We start from the raw sequence: 19,306 nt of genomic DNA, 5'->3' as shown, positions 1-19,306 counted from the left end.
GTGTCCTCTCTCTTCTTTTCTTGATGAGCCTACTTAAAGGCTTGTCTATTTTGTTTATCTTCTCAAAGAACCAACTCCTGGATTCATTGGTCCTTAAAATTGTGCTTTTAGTTTCTATGTCATTTAATTCTGCTCTAATCTTGGTTATTTCCTTCCTTCTGCTTGCTCTGGGCCATCTTTGTTGTTGTTCCTCGAGTTCTTGCAGGCGTAGGGTTAGGTTGTTTGTTTGAAATGTTTCTATTTTCTTTAGGTAGGCCTGTATTGCTATAAACTTCCCTCTCAGGACTGCCTTTGCTGTGTCCCATAAGTTTTGGGTTGTTGTGAGATCATTTTCATTTGTTTCCAGAAATGTTTTGATTTCTTCCCTAATTTCATTCTTAATCCATTCGTTGTTTAATAGCATACCATTCAGTCTCCATGTTTTTGGGTGCTTTGGGCTTTTTTCTTTGGGGTCGGTTTCTAATTTCAGTCCCTTGTGGTCAGAGAAGATACTTGGTATGATTTCAATTTTCTTGAATTTTTTGAGGCTCGTTTTGTGTCCTATCATGTGGTCTGTCTTTGAAAATGTTCCATGTGCATTTGAAAAGAATGTGTATTTAGCTTCTTTGGGATGAAGGGCTCTATATATATATCAGTTAAATCCATTTCATCTAGGGTGTTGTTTAATGCCACAATATCTTTGTTGATAATTTGTTTGGAAGATCTGTCCATTTTTGATAGTGGGGTGTTAAAATCCCCTACTATAATTGTGTTGCTGTCAATATCTTTCTTGAAGTCCTCTAAGATTTTCTTGATATATTTGGGTGCCCCTATGTTTGGTGCATATATGTTTACAATGTTAATGTCTTCTTGGTGGATACTTCCCTTGAGTATAATGAAGTGACCTTCTGGGATTCTCTTTATAGCCTTTTTTTTTTAAGTCTATTTTGTCTGATATGAGAATTGCTACCCCAGCTTTTTTTTCTTGTCCGTTTGCTTGGAAAACTTGTTTCCAGCCTTTCACTTTTAGTCTGTGATGGTCTTTTGTCCTGAGGTGGGTCTCTTGTAGGCAGCATATGTGTGGGTCATGCTTTCTTATCCATTGAGCTACTCTGTGTCTTTTGATTGGAGAATTTAATCCATTTACGTTTAAGGTTATTATTGATAGGTACTTATTCATTGCCATTTTTGTACCTGTGTTCCTCTCTGTCTCCCTCTTATCCTTCCTTCCCTTAAAGCAGTCCTTTTATTATTTCTTGTAGAGCTGGTTTGGTGGAAGCATATTCTTTTAGACTTCTTTTGTCTTGGAAGCTCTTTATTTGGCCATCTATCTTGATTGAGAGCCTTGCTGGGTAAAGTAGCCTTGGTTGTAGGCCTCTGGTTCTCATTACTTGAAATATTTCTTGCCATTCTCTTCTTGCTTGAAGTGTTTCCACTGAGAAGTCAGTAGCTAACCTTATTGGGGCTCCCTTGTATGTTATTTCTTTTTTCTCCCTTGCTGCCTTTAAGATTCTCTCTTTGTCTTGGAATTTTGCCATTTTGATGATGATGTGTCTTGAAGTGGGCCTCCTTGGGTTCCTCTTGGTTGGGACTCTCTGTGATTCCTGGATTTGTGAGACTTTTTCTCTTATCAAATTAGGAAAATTTTCTCTCATTACTCGTTCAAATACGTTTTCTATCCTTCTTCTTCTTCTCCTTCTGGTATTCCTATTATTCGGATATTACTACGTTTCATATTGTCTTGCATTTCTCTTAATCCCTCTTCATTCTTTCTGAGCCTCTTTTCATTTTCTTGCTCTTTCTGTGAGATGCTTTCTACCTTGTCCTCTAACTCACTAATCCTATCCTCCGCTTCATCTATCCTACTTTGGAAACTTTCTACTGTGTACTTCAATTCGGAAATTGTGTTCTTCATTTCCTCTTGTCTCTTGCTGATAGTTTCCATTTCCTTTTTGATGTTGCTGTAGTTTGCAGAGAGATCATTATAGTTCCCCTGTAGTTTCTGGTAGTTCACTGTGAGCTCTTTGAACTTTGTAATAACCAGTGCTTTGAATTCACTGTCTGATAGTTGATCAGCCTCTATTTCATCTAACATTCTTTCTGAAGTTTCTGCTTTTTCTTTCATTTGGAGATTCTTTCTTTGTCTTCCCATTGTTTGAGACTCTTCTTGTTAGTCTCTGCTTCTAAAATTGATCTGTTCTAAAACCCTGGTTTTATGGTGTAAACTTCTGTGGTATGATCCTTGTGCAGACTCCTTGAAGTTTCTTGATATTCTTCATCTCCACCTACACTCACGCTGGTCCTCGCGCTGGTCCCTGCGTTGGTCGCCTACCACTGCTGAATGTCCCGGCTCTAGTAGCCGCCTCCTCAAGCACCCAGACCCGTTACTAGGGCAGCGGCACAGAGGCTGGGAATGTCCTGGCTCCCATATCTGGCTCTCTCTGCCGCCCAGGGCCGTCACAGGGGTTTGGAGTGTCCCGATTTCCGTACCTGACTCCCCGGCGTCTAGTCCTGTCTCTCTGGCAGTGGCACAGAGGCTTAGAATGTCCCAACTCCCGTACCTGATTCCCCAGTGTCCAGTCCCGTCACTATGGCAGCAGCACAGGGGCTGAGAGCGTCCCAGTTCCCGTAGAGGGCTCCTCTGCCACCCAGGTCTGTCTCAGGGGTTTGGAGAGTCCTGGCTTCCGTACCTGACTCCCCGGCATCCAGTTCCGTCGCTATGGCAGCGGCACAGGATCTGAGGACTTCCCGGCTCCCGTAGCTGGCTCCTCTGCTGCTTCACAGGGGTTTGGAGAGTCCTGGCTTCTGTACCTGACTCCCCGGCATCCAGGCGACCGGATGTCCCGTTATCCCGGCATCCGTCGCTATGGCAGCGGCACAGGATCTGTGAACGTCCTGGCTCCCGTAGCTGGCTCCTCAGGGCCCAGGCCTGTCTCTATGGTGGTGTCACAGTGGCCTTTGGTGTCCCAGCTCCTGCAACTGACCCTTCTATTGCCCAGGCCGGTAGCTATGGCATCGGTGCAAGGGCCAAGAATGTCCCCGCTCCGGTTCCTGACTCCTCTGTCTCCCAGGACCGTCACAGGGGCTTGGAGTGTTCGGCTTCCGTACCTGACTCCCCGGCTCCCAGGCCTGTTGCTCTGGTGGCAGCACAGGGGCCGCGTGAGATCCAGCTCCAGTAGCTGACTCTACCGCCGTCTGGTGTTTCAGTGTCGGTCACAATCTCTGGTCTTTTAATTTCATAAATGCTGGGTAACCGATGGTTTATTGTGCTGTTTCTCTATAGATCTGCCAGGATTTTCACCCATGAGTACAGGAGCTAGTATCAGCTCCATCTTACTCCGTCGCCATCTTCCCAGCATCCTGGGGGATGCCACTTCTTGTTTAGATAACACTGTTCACAATAAACTAAAATGCTGCAAAAGTACAAGCATAATTTGGGTGTTTGAAAAAGCACTATTTTAATTTATTAACTAGGGTAATTGTCACTTTGGAATGAAGTGAGCATTTGTGTGATCTTATACAAGTTGGATATGCTTATTATTATTTATTTTTTAGGAAGTGACTGATCCTGAGAAAGGATTTATAGATGATGACAAAGTGACTTTTGAAGTCTTTGTACAGGCGGATGCTCCCCATGGAGTTGCGTAAGTTTTTCCTTATTTGTGTGCTGTGACGAGACGTGTTTTGTGCTGTAGTGAGAGCAATACTCACACATGATCAGAAATGCATGATTCCACAGAGAAGCTCCCTCTCTGTGCTTGTCCCTTGGCACACATGGAACATATAGACATGTACGCCAGCTCCACATTCACTGCTTCGTTTAGCAGATTTATTGAACAAGATGCTGTATGCCAGACCCTGCTGCTCACTACAGATGTAATCAGGTGGTCAACAAGACGAGACAGCCTTGGGTTTCTATTCATAAAGAAGGTACAGACTGGTCAGGCAAAGGAGCAAGACCAAAACGTAAATAACTGCAGCAGGAGGTGCTCCGTTTTTATCTTGAAGAGGTCGGGGATGTCCTTGTGTGCTGGTGGCCCTGCTGAGCAGATGAGGTAGTGAGTGGGGCACTGTAGAGCTTAGCGGACAGCCTACAAGGAGATGCTTCTACTTCTGCCACTCAATTCAGGAGGGTCTGTATGCAATAAGTAGTTTTAGCCTTACAGAGTGTATTGGGTTATTAGTTGATAAGGTGGGGCAGTGGAATTCAGGGAGAAGGACATGCATAAAGACACCAGCAAGAAAGTTTGGGATTGGGCAGAATATGAGGGAAGTTGAAGTGATGTGGACAGTGGCCCACAGTGTCCACGTCATCATGGATGAAATGAGACATTCACATGGACTCCTGAATTCGGTGGAGGAAGAGGGACAGCATGGCTTTTCTCTCAAGGGGAGCAAAAGCCTCAGCTCTTGCCATGACCAGCCATTATTGCGTTTCTCTGCAGATTATATGATGGTCCTCATTTATTATGCACAGGTTGCTTTAGGTGGTTACCTTTTACAGAAAACAAAGGAGCTACTCACATTACAGAAGAAGGATATTTGCAAATGAAAAGGGAAAAGTGATTGGACTGGTTACACTGGTCCTAGGAAGGTTAAGCATGGATATTAGGAAGTTATTTTGCAATAAATGTTTGCCACAAATCCGGGTGAGAGAGTTTTTAGCAAAAAGCAAGACTCAAAGTGGCCTAGGTATATAGCAGGCCTAATTCCCCACAAAAGAACCTATCCGTGGGCATGGGACCTGGGCTCACGCAGTGCAGAATGGTCTCCTACATTGAAGGATGGATCTGAAGGTTGAGATAGTAAGTTGGGAGCAGGTTGTAGAAGAATACCAGACTATGAAGGCTCAGAGTAAAACTGTAACATTCTATCTAGGAAGAAGTTAAGTGACAGGTTCCAATCTCTTACTTGCCATACTTTGTTTCCACATGGACTTACTCTTGGGCAAGAGTGCATTGGTTGACTCTGATGGAAGGGGGCAGAGGAGCAGTGGGGTGGCCATGAAGGAATTAATACTAAATCCAGATCCAGGCTAAAGTAGTCTGGGTGAGGCACTGGAATTGTTTTTAAAAACACTAATAACATTTACTAGCTTTATATTAATTGAACTGATATCAGAGGAATCAGGCTTTTCTTGAGTAACCTTTTCAAAACATGCATTCATCTTGTATTGAAAGACCTAAAGTAGGGGGCTGAAGCAAGTGAGCTCTAATTAAAATTGTGTGAGGGTTTCCCCTTTTCATTTCAAACCTTTTTCCTGTATCTCTTGACTTTAAAAAGTGTATTGGGTTTTCAGGATTACCAGTCAAAAGAGATTTATTGGTTCAGCCACACATGTCAAAACTTATTCAACTGCCCTGGCTGGTGTAGCTCAGTGGATTGAGTATGGTCTATGAACCAAAGGGTCACCAGTTTGATTCCCAGTCAGGGCACATGCCTGGGTTGTGGGTCAGTTCCCCAGTGGGGGCCACGTGAGAGGCAACCACACATTAATGTTCTCTTCCTCTCTTTCTCCCCTCCTTCTTCTCTCTTTAAAAATAAATTTAAAAAATCATTTAAAAAACGTATTCAACCATTATCTCTTAAATCTTTATGATTATACTTTTTCAAATAATCATTTGTATCTCAGGGTTCTTGCATTTTTTTACAATTTAAAAATTGTTTAAAAATTATTTTTAGTGTATTTTTTCCATTACCATTTATTAAAAATTATTTTAACACACACATGAATTTTAACTGGGACCTTTTACACACCTGAGTATGTTTGCAAGGCCATGGACTAACCTCTGGAATCAGAGTACTGTTGACCTCACAAAAAGATTGGTCACACTTTGTGGCGATCACATTTGTTTATGTCTTTGCATTATAGAAGACTAAGAAGAAAAGGTTGTAGATGTTTGAAAGTCTGCATTAAAACTTGCCAGTATACATACTTGTCCTTCCCTGTGTGTATGACAAGAGAAAAGAGGGGTCCCAACCTGTTTCCATTTCTTGCTGAGTGCATGTGACCTAATATGAATGTAATAGAACTACACTGGGGGTCAGTTTGCTCCAAGTTTATAGAATGTAATTTGTATCTGTGAGTACTGATCTTGGTAAGTGATGGTCATGTTGCTCTCAGCAGGCAGTGTTTTAAGCTGCTTCTTCAATGCTGGGGTTGAATTAGCACTGGTCCATGTACTTGGGTGGACAGAATCAATGACCATTAAAGGGAGCCCTGTGATAAGAACTCTTGGCCTTGGTGTCTTCAGTGCCGTGGTCCTGGTGATGAGTCATTAACTTGGAGGGGTGCTCAGCCTTCATTCCTGTGTCAGGATGGTGGGAAATAGCAGGCTGGCATCTGGTTGAATTGCTGCACACATGTTGCAGAAGCAAGGAGGTGTCCTGTGTGGTTTTCCCTCAACCTCAAACTGATCTTATAGGTGGGATTCAAAGAAGCACACTGGCTATGTTGGTTTGAAGAATCAGGGAGCGACCTGTTACATGAACAGCCTGCTGCAGACTTTATTTTTCACAAATCAACTACGAAAGGTAAATGGATGGTATTTCTGTCCTCAATCTTCCACCCACCCTTTTTTCTCAAGTATTAAGGGACAAGTAAAGTCCTCTTGCCAAACTTTGCCTCGTCTTCTCCTACTACAGTGCTGTCTCCAGAGAGGCCCCTATTTTATGCTTGCGCCTATCTTTAGTCCTCAGTGTTTGGACACTTAAAGCTAACTGGGGTAGTCAAGAGTTCACTACAGCTAATGATCCTAACCTAAGCTAGAAGTGACATGGGTATTTTTTCAATATGAAAGCCATGAACAACATTTGAAAAAGTTTTATATGAAAAATTGATCAGTTGGAAAACTAGCTGCAAAATGTAGTTTTTACATATTATAGACAAAATTTATTGATTTAAAAAAATATTTTGATTTATTTTTAGACAGAGAGGAAGGGAGGGAGAAAGGGAGAGAAACGTCAGTGTGTGGTTGCCTCTAGAGCACCCCCTACTGGGGACCGGGCCCACAACCCAGGAACGTGCCCTGACTGGGAATGGAACCAGCGACCTTTTGATGTACAGGCTGGCACTCAATCCACTGAGCCACACCAACCATGGTGAAAAAATTTATTTTTGTAAGACTGTTTAAACCAGAATAGACTTCCCTAGAATGTAATACAGGTGAGCCAGCCATCTGTACTTTAGGAAGTCATGTGAGCAGCATGGAGCAGTGCAGGCAACACGGACTCCTGGTTGTGGGGCAGCGCTGGCTGGTCTGCTGCTTTGCTTTCTTGTTTTCACTGTTCTTCTGGTGAGTTACTGTGGTAGGATGTATCCCAGGGATAGCTGAATGTGGGTAATGTCAGTAGCATTTGTTCCATTAACTCTTCTGTTTATAAGTAATGTTGTTTTAAAGTGTTGCTCTGAGAAGTCTGAAATGAAAGTGGTTGTCTTTGGATGGTGAGCTATAGGTAATAGAAAAAAAATATTATTATTTTTTGCTGCCTTGTACTTTCTAGACTGATTCTAAAGACTTTTATGATTTCAAGTGTAAAAAGAAAACTTTCTGACCTATGGAGGGCATAATTAAAAGCCTTATTAAAGCACGATAGCCATTGTGATATTAGAAATGGTACTTTCATGTCAAATTTCATTTTTATTTCTTAATCCTTTTAGGCCATTTATATGATGCCAGCAGAGGGTGATGACTCATCCAAAAGTATCCCTTTAGCATTGCAGAGAGTGTTCTATGAACTACAGCACAGCGATAAGCCTGTAGGGACAAAAAAGCTAACAAAATCATTTGGGTATGTATTGGAAATCTACCTTTCCTTCTGCTGCTCCTTTAAGGGTGAATGAGGTGACAGAAGAATTGTAGTCACTGTGTAGGCATTTAATTATGTTAGAGTGTATTTATCATTGTATTTTATTTGACCATTTTGGAAAGAACAGCTTGGTTTTAGAATTTTGCTTGAGAAATAATTTACAACTTAAAGCTTTATCTGTCAAGAAAGGACATGTATATATCCAAAGGATCTCCTATCTATTCTCTGTCGGTTGGTACTTTAAATACCATAGAATACACTCCCACTGTCTTAAGCCATTTTGCCTTCCCCCTCCAACTGATCACAGAAAATAGTAGGTGATGGCTATGAACACCGGGATACCTGCTGGAAGAGGAAACCCACCAACAAAGGACCCACCAACAGATAACAATGAAAGAAGGTGAAGGAGGGAGTGGAAGCCACCCTAACATCATCCCAGTACTGATCTTGAAATATAGCTGAATGGTGCAGGAATTACCTAGAACAAAAAATTGAACAAGAGTGAGAGAAAAAGCCTCAAAACCTCATACAGACCAGCTTCAACACAATCTGTCTACACCTGCACAACAGAATACAAGATGTAGTGGATGGAGTAACCCTCAGTTAAGCAGCTGGAGGAAGGACCCACCAAAGAAAGCCCCAACAACAATCAAAACCCAAAGACATACAGAGAGCCAACATAAATGGCAGCCCAAGACCAGTGAGCTCAGTAGATCAAGGAGACTGCACCATTGAATCTCACAGGTATTCTACCATAGAAGTTCATGCCATAAACCCAGGGACTCAGAACATATCAATTTAAGAAGCAGAGGCTAACAAGAAGAGCCCCACAAACAGTGGGAAGACAAAGAAACAATCCCCAAGTGAAAGGAAAGGAGGAAGCCTCAGAAAGAATGCTAAATGAAATAGAGGCAAGTCAACTATCAGATATTGAGTTCAAAGCCATGGTTATCATGGTTAATGAGCTGAAAGAAAATTACCAAAAACTACAGGGAAACTACAATGAACTCAGTGCAAACTATATCAACATGAAAAAGGAAATAGAAACTATCAACAAGAGCCAAGAGGAAATGAAGAGTATAATTTCTGAACCAAAGAACACAGTGGAAGGAATCAAAAGCAGGCTAGTGAAGCAGAGGTTCAGATCAGCAAACTGGAGGACAAGGTAGAAAAAAACACTCAGAAAGAGCAAGAAAAGGACAATAGGCTCAGAAAGAATGAAGAGGGGTTAAGGGAAATGCAGGACAACATGAAACATAATATCTGTATAAAGGGATACACAGAAGGAGAAAAGGAAGAGCAAGGGATAGAAAACCTGTTTGAAAAAGTAATAATGGAAAACTTCCCTAGATTGATGAGAGAGAAAAGTCACACAAATCCAGGAAGCACAGAAAGTTCCATCAAGAAGAACCCAAAGAGGCCCACTTCAAGACACATCATAATTAAAATGGCAAAATTCCAAGACAGAGAATCTTAACGGCAGCAAGGGAAAAACAGACAAGAGAGCCCCAATAAGACTAGCAGTTGAATTCTTAATGGAAAGGCTCCAAGCCAGAAGGGAATTGCAAGAAATATTCCAAGTTATGTAAACCAGAGGCCTGCGACCAAAACTAGTTTATCCAGCAAGGCTCTCAATTAAAATGGAAGGCGAATAAGGGGCTTCCCAGACAAAAGAAGCCTCAAAGAATATACCTCCTCCAAGCCACCTCTGCAAGAGATGCTAAAGGGTCTGCTTTAAGAACAGGAAGAAAAACAGAGAGAGGAACACAGGTATGAAAAAACAGCAATGAATAAGCACCTATTAATAATAACCTTAAATATAAATGGATTAAATGCCCCAATCAAAAGACATAGAATAGCTGAATGGATAAGGAATCATGACCCACACATATGCTGCCTACAAGGGACCCACCTCAGAACAAAAGACCTATACAGACTGAAAGTGAAGGGCTGGAAACAAATATTCCAAGCAAATGGACAGGGAAAAAAAAATCCAGGGCAGCAATACTCATATCCAACAAAATAGACTTCAAAAAAAGAGCCATAAAAAGAGACCCAAAAGGTCAATTCATAATACTCAAGGGACGAATCCATCAAGGAGACATAAACATTGTAAATATATATGTACCCAGCATAGGAGCACCCAAATACATAAAGAAAATATTGGAGGACTTCAGGAAAGATATTGACAGCAACACAATTATAGTAGGGGATTTTAACACCCCACTGTCAAAAATGGACAGATCTTCCAAACAAAATATCAACAAAGAGATTGTGGCACTGAACAACACCCTAGATGAAATGAACTTAACTGATATATATAGAGCCCTCCATCCCAAAGAAGCAAAATACACATTCTTTTCAAATGCAAATGGACCATTTTCAAAGATAGACCACATGACAGGATGCAAAACAATCTTCAACAAATTCAAGAAAATTGAAATCATACCAAACATTTTCTCCAACCACAAGGGACTGAAACTGGAAATCAACCTCAAGGAAACCCCCCCCAAACACTCAAACTCATGGAGATTGAATAGCATGCTATTAAACAATGAATAGGTCAAGAAAGATATTTAGGGAAGAAATCAAAAAAGTTTCTGGCAACAAATGAAAATGAAGTCACAACAATTCAAAATGTATGGGACACAGCTAAGGCAGTCCTGAGAGGGAACTTCATAGTGATACAGGCCTACCTAAAAAGATAGAAACATTTCAAATAAACAACCTAACTCTACACCTACAAGAACCTGAGGAACAACAACAAAGACAGTCCAGAGCAAGTAGAAGGATGAAATAACCAAGATCAGAGCAGAATTAAATGACATAGAGGCCAAAAGCACAATTCTCAGGATCAATAAATCTAGAAGTTCATTCTTTGAAAAGATAAAATCGACAAGCCTTTAAGCAGACTCATCAAGGAAAAAAAAGGATCCAAATAAGCACAATTATAAATGAAAGAGGAGAGATTGCAACTGATACCACAGAAATACAAAGGATTTAAGAAATTACTTGGAAGAACTATATATATGCCAAGAAATGTAAAAACCTAGGTGAAATGAACAAATTTCTACAAAAATAGTCTTCCAAAACTGAATGAATAAGTAGTAAGCCAATAACAACTGATGAAATTGAAGCAATAATTAAAAAGCTTCCAACACACAAAAGCCCTGGACCAGACAGTTTTGCAGGAGAATTGTAAAAAACATTTGAGAAAGAGCTAACCCCTATCCTTCACAGATTATTCCAAAAAATTCAAGAAGATGGAAGACTCACAAACTTTTGTTATGAAGCCAGCATCATCCTAATCCCAAAACCAGATAAAGACAAAACAAAGAAAGAAAACTGTAGCCCATATTGCTAATGAACATAGACACTAAAATCCTTAACAAAATATTGGCAAATCGCATCCAGTGATACATAAAAAAGATCACACACCATGATCCAGTGGGATTCATCCCGGGGATGCAATGATGGTATGATATTCACAAACCAATAAGTATAATACATCACATAAACAAAAGACAAAAATCGCATGATCATATCAATAGATGTAGAAAAAGCATTTGATAAGGTATAGTACCCATCTATGATAAAAACACTCAGCAAGTGGGAATAGAGGGAGCATTCCTCAACCTAATAAAGGCCTTATATGAGAGGCCTACAGCCAACATCCTACTCAATGGGTAAACACTTACAGCCTTCCCACTAAGATCAGGATCAAAAAAAGGATGCCTGCTTTCACCACTTCTATTCAACATAGTGTCAGAAGTCCTAGCCAGAGCAATCAAACAAGAAAAAGGAATAAAAGGTATCCAAATTGGAAAAGAGTAAAAGCAACGATCCAAAAGCAAAACTGTCATTACAGATGACATGATAGTGTATATAGAAAATACTATAGACTCCACCAAAAAACTACTTGACCTAATAGTGAATTTGGCAAAGCAGTGAGATACAAAGTCAATATTCAGAAATCAAAGGCATTTTTGCACACCAAAAATGAAATATTAGAAACAGAAGTCAGGAAAAAAATCCCATTTGATATAGCAACAGGAAAAATGAAGTACCTAGGAATAAACCTAACTAAGGAGGTAAAAGACCTGTACTCAGAAAACTATACAACACTGAAGAAAGAAATTAAGGAAGACACAAATGAATGGAAACATGTATTATGTTCATGAATTGGAAGAATTAACATCATCAAAATGTTCATACTACCCAAAGTGATTTATAGATTCAACGCAGTTTCTATTAAAATACCAATGATACATTTCACAGGTATAGAGCATTTAGAAATTTATGTGGAACCATAAATGACCCCAAATAGTTGCAGCAATTTTGAGAAAGAAAAACAAAGTAGGGGGGATCACAATACCTGATCTCATAATGCATTATAAGACCACTATAATCAAACCAGCCTCATTCTGACATAAGAACAGACACATAGGCTAATGGAATAGAACAGAGAGCCCAGATATAAACCTAAGTTTCTAAGGTCAATTAACATTTGACAAAGGGGGAAGAAGCATAAAATGGAATAAAAATAGCCTCTTCAGCAATTGGTATTGGAAAATCTGGACAGCTACATGCAAAAAAAGGAAACTCGATCACCAAGTGGAAACTCAGTCAACAACTTACACCATACACAAAATAAATTTAAGGTGGATAAAAGACTTAAATATAAGTTGTTACAGCATTAAAGTCCTAGAGGAAAACATCGGCAGGAAAATTTCAGACATTCCACGCAGCAACATCTTCACTGATATGTCCCCTAAAGCAAGGGACATAAAGAAAAGAAAAAAACAAATGGGACCTCATCAAACTAAAAAGCTTTGCATGGCTAAAGAAAACAGTAGTAAAATGAAAAGAGAACCAACTGTATGAGAAAACATATTTGCCAGTGATACCTCAGACAAGGGTTTCATCTCCAAATACATAAAGAACTCATATGACTCCACTCTAAGAAGACAAGCAACCCAATTAAAAAATGTGCCAAGGACTTGAACAGACAATTCTCCATTGAGGACATACACAGGGCCCAGAGACATATGAAAAGATGCTTAGCATCACTAGCCATCACAGAGATGCAAATTAAAACCACAATGAGATACTACTTAACACTGGTCAGAATAACCTTCAGAAACAAATCAATAAACAAGTGTTGGACAGGATGTGGAGCAAAAGAAACCCTAGTGCACTGTTGGTAGGAATGCAGACTAGTGCAGCCACTGTGGAAAACAACATGAAATTTCCTCAAAAAACTAAAAATGGAACTGCCTTTTGACCCAGCAGTTCCACTGCTGGGATTATATCCTAAGAGCCCTTGAAACACCAGTCCAAAAGAACCTATGCACCCCAATGTTCATAGCAGCACAATTTACAATAGCCAAGTGCTAGAAGCAACGTAAGTGCCCTAAATAAATGAGTGGATCAGAAAACTATGGTACATTTACACAATGGAATACTATGCAGCAGAGAGAAAGAAGGAGCTCCTACCCTCTATGACAGCATGGGTGGAACTGGAGAGCATTATGCTAAGTGAAATAAGCCAGGCAGTAAGGGAAAAATACCACATGATCTCACCTTTAACTGGAAAATAATCAACAAAAAGAAAAAAGCAAACAAAATATAATCAGAGACATTGAAATTAAGAACAATCTGGGAGGAAGGGGTTTCAGGAAGTACTACAAAGAACACATGGACCATGACCAAGGGGGAGGGTGGAAGGATGGGAGGGAGATGGGTTTGGCTAGGGTGGAGGGAAGTGGTGGGGGGAAAATGCAGACAACTGTAATTGAACAACAACAAAATTATTTTTTTAAAAGAAAAGGACATGTACAAATTTTAAATAAATTACAGAGGGGTACAACCCCCCAAATTGGAATTATCTTCTAGAGGGCAGCCCCCTTGTAGTACTGGGTTCCCCTTCTAGGTGTGTGTTCTAGGAACCCATGTGTATCAGTGTACTAGGTGATGTTGTGCAAGACTGTGTTCCACTTCAGAGAATTTCTTTTGAAGACCCTTTCAACATGTTTGCCCATTTCATGATGGGTGATTTACAAATGCACCTGCCGCACACCATGCTGAGTGTTCAGCAGTTTTTGACCAAAAACAGCCTGACCCCTTGTGCCCCATACCCAGTATTCACCCAATTCTACCCCAAGTGGTGTTTTTTTTCTTCTGGGAATGAAAAAAATCCTGGAAGGGAAACATTTTGAGCATGTGGAAGAGGTGAAACAAAAAATGGCAGAAGCATTAAAAAGCATCAAAACTGACAAGCTCAAAAACTGTTTTGAGCAGTGCAAACAATGTCTTGATAGGTGTATTGCATCAAATGGAGAGCACTTTGAAGGTGACTGAAGTTTAAACATGTAAGAATAAGTATACAATTTTAAAAATTCTGATATTGCTGGGTTTCCCCTCCTATACTTACTTGCAAACATGCCTTCCTCTTGCAGTAAGTTGTTTAGAACAAGATAAAGTTGTGAGCATTTGGGTGTCCTGACAAAACTCAGTTTATCTTTGAATTGCAACCTCCCAAATAATGTCAGAAAGTAAACTTAAGAATAATGGATGGATGATTATGCAGTGTGGTTTTTAATCTGTACTGCTTATTAATTTACTCTTATTTGAAGTTTGGGTGCTTTGGTATATATAAATGTTCACTTTATCTTTTCAAGGTGGGAAACTTTAGATAGCTTCATGCAACATGATGTTCAAGAGCTATGCCGCGTGGTAAGTTTTCAGCTATAAGTACATACTACTGACATTTAATATGTTGAAGCACTGTCAGAAGTTGTTATCAAGTAATACCTCAGGCATACTTCATGCTACCATAATTTAGATGAGCCCATGTTTGTTCGGGCCCAAAACTAGGCTAGAAGGAAAAAAGCCGCATTTATATAGTTTAAAAGCCAGAAAGAATAAAAAAATTATTTGAGAGGGAAGTCTGAGGGGAAACTTGAATTTAAATATTGTAGTAGGATAATGTGTTAATTGGAATATCTACTTGAGTTGTTATGGGCTGGAGTAGCTGTTCTGACTCCCCGGCTTCAGTTTGCAAGAGTGACTTCTGTTATTACCCTGCAGCATCCAGACCCCTTCTTTGCACAGAACTTGTGGTTGAGGCAGACCTCTGTGTGAGTGATTCTCCCCAAAACCAGCTCTAGTCACTAGCAAATTCCCATTCTTTCAGTTGTGATGAAAGATGCACAAACACACACACAAAACATGAAATGGCTATTCAAGGTGATTGGCTGGGCAAGGTGTGTTTTCTTTTTGCAGCACTAGCTGGATTGAATCCAGTTCATTAAATACCCATGGACAAACCAGTCAATCCTGTTGACAGGCTCAACCTCATTAATCTCTTGGTGTGGACCAATACGAGTTAAGTTTAGTGCTCAATTTACATGCTTTTCCACAGAGGTAAAATGAATATAAAAAATGCTTCTAAAGGCACTACAGATTACTAATTCATTCCGGAGGCTGTTTAGAGGGTTAATCTCAACTGTTGCATGTAGATATTTTTGTAACCATCCAACCAAGAAAGAAGATTTTGTTTGTTTTTGATAATTGCATGCCAAAGGTCATACTATTTATAGTCTTAGAATGTCTTGGACCATTGCAATTTCCTAGTCACATTGCAAATTACCGTATGTTGATTAAGCATAACATTCTCTTAAAGCCCAAACTTTCTCTTCCAGTTGCTTGATAACGTGGAAAATAAGATGAGAGGCACATGTGTAGAAGGCACCATACCTAAGTTATTCCGAGGCAAAATGGTGGTATGTGATTATCACTTTATTTTTTTAAATTTTATTTAGTTATTTTTCAAGTACAGTATTCTATTTCTCGATTCCCAGCCCACCCGCCCCGTGATCCCCACCTCCCTCCCATTTCCACCCCCCTTAGTTATTGTCCCTGTGTCCTTTATACTTGTTCCTCCAATGATTATCACTTTAAAAGGATAATTTTAAAAGATTTTGAAATGTGTACATTCTGCTGATTAATAATGCTTGTGCCATCTTTCCCTCGTTTGCAGTCCTATATCCAGTGTAAAGAGGTGGACTATCGATCTGATAGAAGAGAAGATTATTATGATATCCAGCTGAGCATAAAAGGAAAGAAAAACAGTAAGTTCTATGCACACAGTTGCCTGCTGACCATCTGATCATTTAGTTGTGATTCAAGCTTTACTCACGCAAGTGCTCCTGATTAAGCTTGCGCGTAGAGAGAAAACTGCCAAATGATGAGTACACAGCTCACAGAGTGGAGAGTCAGGTCAAGAAACAGAACTTTGCTGGCTCACCCAGCCCTGTCTCAGTCCTTCCCCATCACTACATCCTTCTCAGAGGAGACCACTGTTTGGGATTCTAATGTCCTGTTATAGGTTATTATTTACATGTGGAAAATACTTATGTAGGTTATAGTGTTTCTCATTTACTTTGCTCAGTATAATGTCTGTGGAATTTCACCTATGTTTCAAGTAACAATAATTTAGTTACTTTTATTGATTATAGTATTTCACCTTGCAGACATACTGCAAGAGTTTTGGGACTGTCTACTGTTTATAGTGTGAAGCTGTAGGCATGAGCCCCTTGTCTACCTTGGTTTTTTCTCTTTCTGGTGCACATATATTTGCATTTACGGTGAGCGGGATGGCTGGCTTACAGGGGACACTGTACATGTTCAAGTTAATAGGTAAAGCCAGCAAGTTTCCCACAGTGTGAACCTTATCATCTTCACACAGCCCTCCTCCCCAGAATTGTGTGAGAGCTGTCAGTTGCCAGACTAGACGTTTTGGCGGGAATATGGTGCTATCTTGGTTTTAAGTTATACTTCCCTGATCATAAGCACCTTTTCATGTGCTTACTGGCAGTTTGGGTACTGCCTGACCATAATGCAATACAGTTAATACTAACTTAGTGTCCTTGTCTACAAACTGTCACCTCGGTGACTTCTGGGTCTGCTTCTGTTGAGTCATCTTTGTCTTTACCATGGGCTGTATTTTCCAGCCTCATTGTGTGTCTGGTAATGTGTTATTGGATGCCGGCCATTGTGAGTGTATTCTTGTTGGATATCGAATATTCTTATCCTTTGTTCTGGGGCACAGCTAAGTTACCTGGCAATGATTTGTATTTTTCAAGGCTTGCTTTGTAAGTTTTGTGTAGGGTTTTATAACAGTTTGTGGGAGTGCAACAGTTTCTAGTTGAGAGCTAATTTGTGCCCATAACTGAGGCCACAGCTTTCCGAGTTTTGAGCCTGATGTGCCTGACTTAGGAGGCTTTTCCACTATGGCGGGAGGGAACACCCACTAGTCCCAGGCTGTAGGAGTGCCGGGGGCTGTTCCCCAATCCTTGCGATGCTTCTTTCTCCAGCCCCAGATGATTTCCTCACTGTACTGAATGTGATTAGCAGTCACAGAAGGCTCCAGGAGAACCCCCTGCAAGCCTCTGTAACTCTCTTCCTGTGCAACTTTCTGTTCTTGGGCACTCTCTCCTACAGATTGGAGCTGCCTTGGGCCCCTTGTTGTCTCTGGGATGGCCGGCCCTGTTTGGGTTTCTCTTTGCTGTGCTGTGGCCTGGAAAGTACACAGTAGCTGGGACACTCGACAGGCTGTCTCTGGGACCACCACTTTCACTGCCTGTGGTCCAAAGCGTGAACTCTGTTGTTTTCCACAGAGTCCAGTGTTTCACTTGTTCAGTGCAGGAGAATAGGCCAGTTCCTGTTCTTCTTTCACCACTACGGCAGGAGTTCTTCCTGTGCTCTGGATGCTAATTCTTGGTGAAGTTACTGAGATCATCCCCCAGACTGAGATCATCCTGTGCTTACCTTTTCACTCTTCTAATGTTGGCATTTGTTTCACAGAATCTGATAATTTTAGTGATCCCCAGTGTATCCATCTTTGCTTTTTGTGTCCTAAGAACCCCTGCCCTGAAATCGTAAGATACTCTCTTGTTATTTTTTAATCTTTTCTATTTATTTACTGCCTGTTACCATTTGTAAGACCTTCAGGAAACCATGTCAGTCTCCTTAAGGTTTTCACCTTGGTTAGATTGGTGAAGGTGTGAAGGGCACATTTAACGGGTCTGTGTTGGAGGCTGAGAGTTACCACTCAAGGCCAGTTACTGACATTCCCTTCCCTGGTGTTCCTAAATGTACTTGAGTTGGCTTTATTATAATGGAAGCTTTACTGATAACTTCAGCTGACCTTTCTCTTTCTCTCTTTAAAGTATTTGAATCATTTGTGGATTATGTGGCAGTAGAACAACTAGACGGTGACAACAAATATGACGCCGGGGAGCACGGCTTGCAGGTAATCTGGGAATTTTGTGCCAGTGTCTTGGTGTAGCTTTTCATTTACACGTGAATTTTTTTGCTTACTTCTGAACTAAGAATTTCCTCATATCTTTCCCTGTTGTGCTGGTATCTAGCACTCAAAAGGATTTTATTTCTTGATGTGGGCATTTTATTTTAGAGAACTCTGAGTGTGTTGCTGGTATGATAGAATGGGAAGGGGCCAAGGAAGGTGTTAGCAGGAAATGGACATAGAGCTTGTTCATCAGAGGTAGGGCCGTCACCTGGCACATTGAAGCTCAGTCCCTGTGTTTGAAGACTTTTTCCCATTTCATCCGTTATTCTGTTTCTCCCCTTACTGGTGTCAGTGCCCGGGGTTCTCTCAGTTTCCTCCACTCATAAGTAGAATTTGTGAGTCCTGTGGAGTCTGGTATTGGCTGATGTTATTTTGCTCTTTTGTGGGATGGAGTTAACAGTTTTCTGAGGATCACGACTTCTAGAATGAGGGGTGCATTTTCTGTTATTCATTCCCTGACACTTGGTATCCCTGCTTGTTTTCACATTGCCCTTGAGGAACTCCAGGCTGCTGGCAGAACAGTGAGCGTCAGGTAGACATGGGCTGTGGCCAGTTCCTGGCTGGTGGGAGGGTCAGCAGCACCATCACTGGGCTGGTCCTCCAGGGTCTCTGTTGCAGCCTCATAACCTTGACTCATAGGCTCAACCGATTTACAGTTTTTCAGATCATGCTGTGTTCTCCAAGCCGGCTCCTTTATAACTCACAGTACCATTTTGCTGTGGGCCACAGCTCTGGTCTGGTTCTGCTGGTGAGGCCACTTCGGGCACCAAGTTGCATATTGGGAAGTCCCGTGGCAAACATGCATCTGGATGTGCTAGGAGACACTGTTAACTCAGAAGAATTGTCTTTATCCATGCTGGATATTTGGGTCTGGACAAGCAATACATATTTTAGAATCAGTGGACAAGGGTGGAGAAACAGAATTCTTGTATCATTCTTTCAGGTAGCGTTGAAGCCATGCCATTCCCTTGTGTGGTAGTAGGTTCCTGGGATTTGTGTTTTTCCTTCCAGACACCCTGTCCTCTTAAATGTGCTAGTGTATGTCATAGAACATTGCCAAGTAGGTTTGCTTTGTCACAGCCACTGGTTGGACATTCTGTAGCAGGTCATTGACTAAATGTTTATAGTGCAGAGGGAAGGTCTGGG

The 19,306-nt window shown here is 41.0% G+C and overlaps 1 protein-coding gene across 2 annotated transcripts in view; it reads left to right on the top strand.

Annotated features, from left to right (window-relative positions):
- LOC119041362 (ubiquitin carboxyl-terminal hydrolase 7-like) overlaps positions 1-18,154 on the top strand; it is an 85,306-nt gene extending 67,152 nt beyond the window's left edge. For both annotated transcript variants that reach the window (XM_037134585.2, XM_053667343.1), the window contains exons 5-11: positions 3,535-3,623; positions 6,405-6,513; positions 7,640-7,770; positions 14,469-14,523; positions 15,492-15,572; positions 15,830-15,920; positions 18,021-18,154. In XM_037134585.2, coding sequence (XP_036990480.2) covers positions 3,535-3,623; positions 6,405-6,513; positions 7,640-7,770; positions 14,469-14,523; positions 15,492-15,572; positions 15,830-15,920; positions 18,021-18,139 — 675 coding nt within the window. In that variant the 3' untranslated portion in view covers positions 18,140-18,154. The remainder of the gene's footprint in view (positions 1-3,534; positions 3,624-6,404; positions 6,514-7,639; positions 7,771-14,468; positions 14,524-15,491; positions 15,573-15,829; positions 15,921-18,020) is intronic.
- The last annotated feature ends 1,152 nt before the right edge of the window (positions 18,155-19,306 follow it).

Source organism: Artibeus jamaicensis, unplaced genomic scaffold (genome assembly GCF_021234435.1).
Source record: "Artibeus jamaicensis isolate MK-2021 breed Jamaican fruit bat unplaced genomic scaffold, CSHL_Jam_final contig_1353, whole genome shotgun sequence".
Classification (NCBI taxonomy): domain Eukaryota; kingdom Metazoa; phylum Chordata; class Mammalia; order Chiroptera; family Phyllostomidae; genus Artibeus; species Artibeus jamaicensis.
Note: the sequence above shows the minus strand (reverse complement) of the source record. Positions and strands in the feature narration are given on the sequence as shown.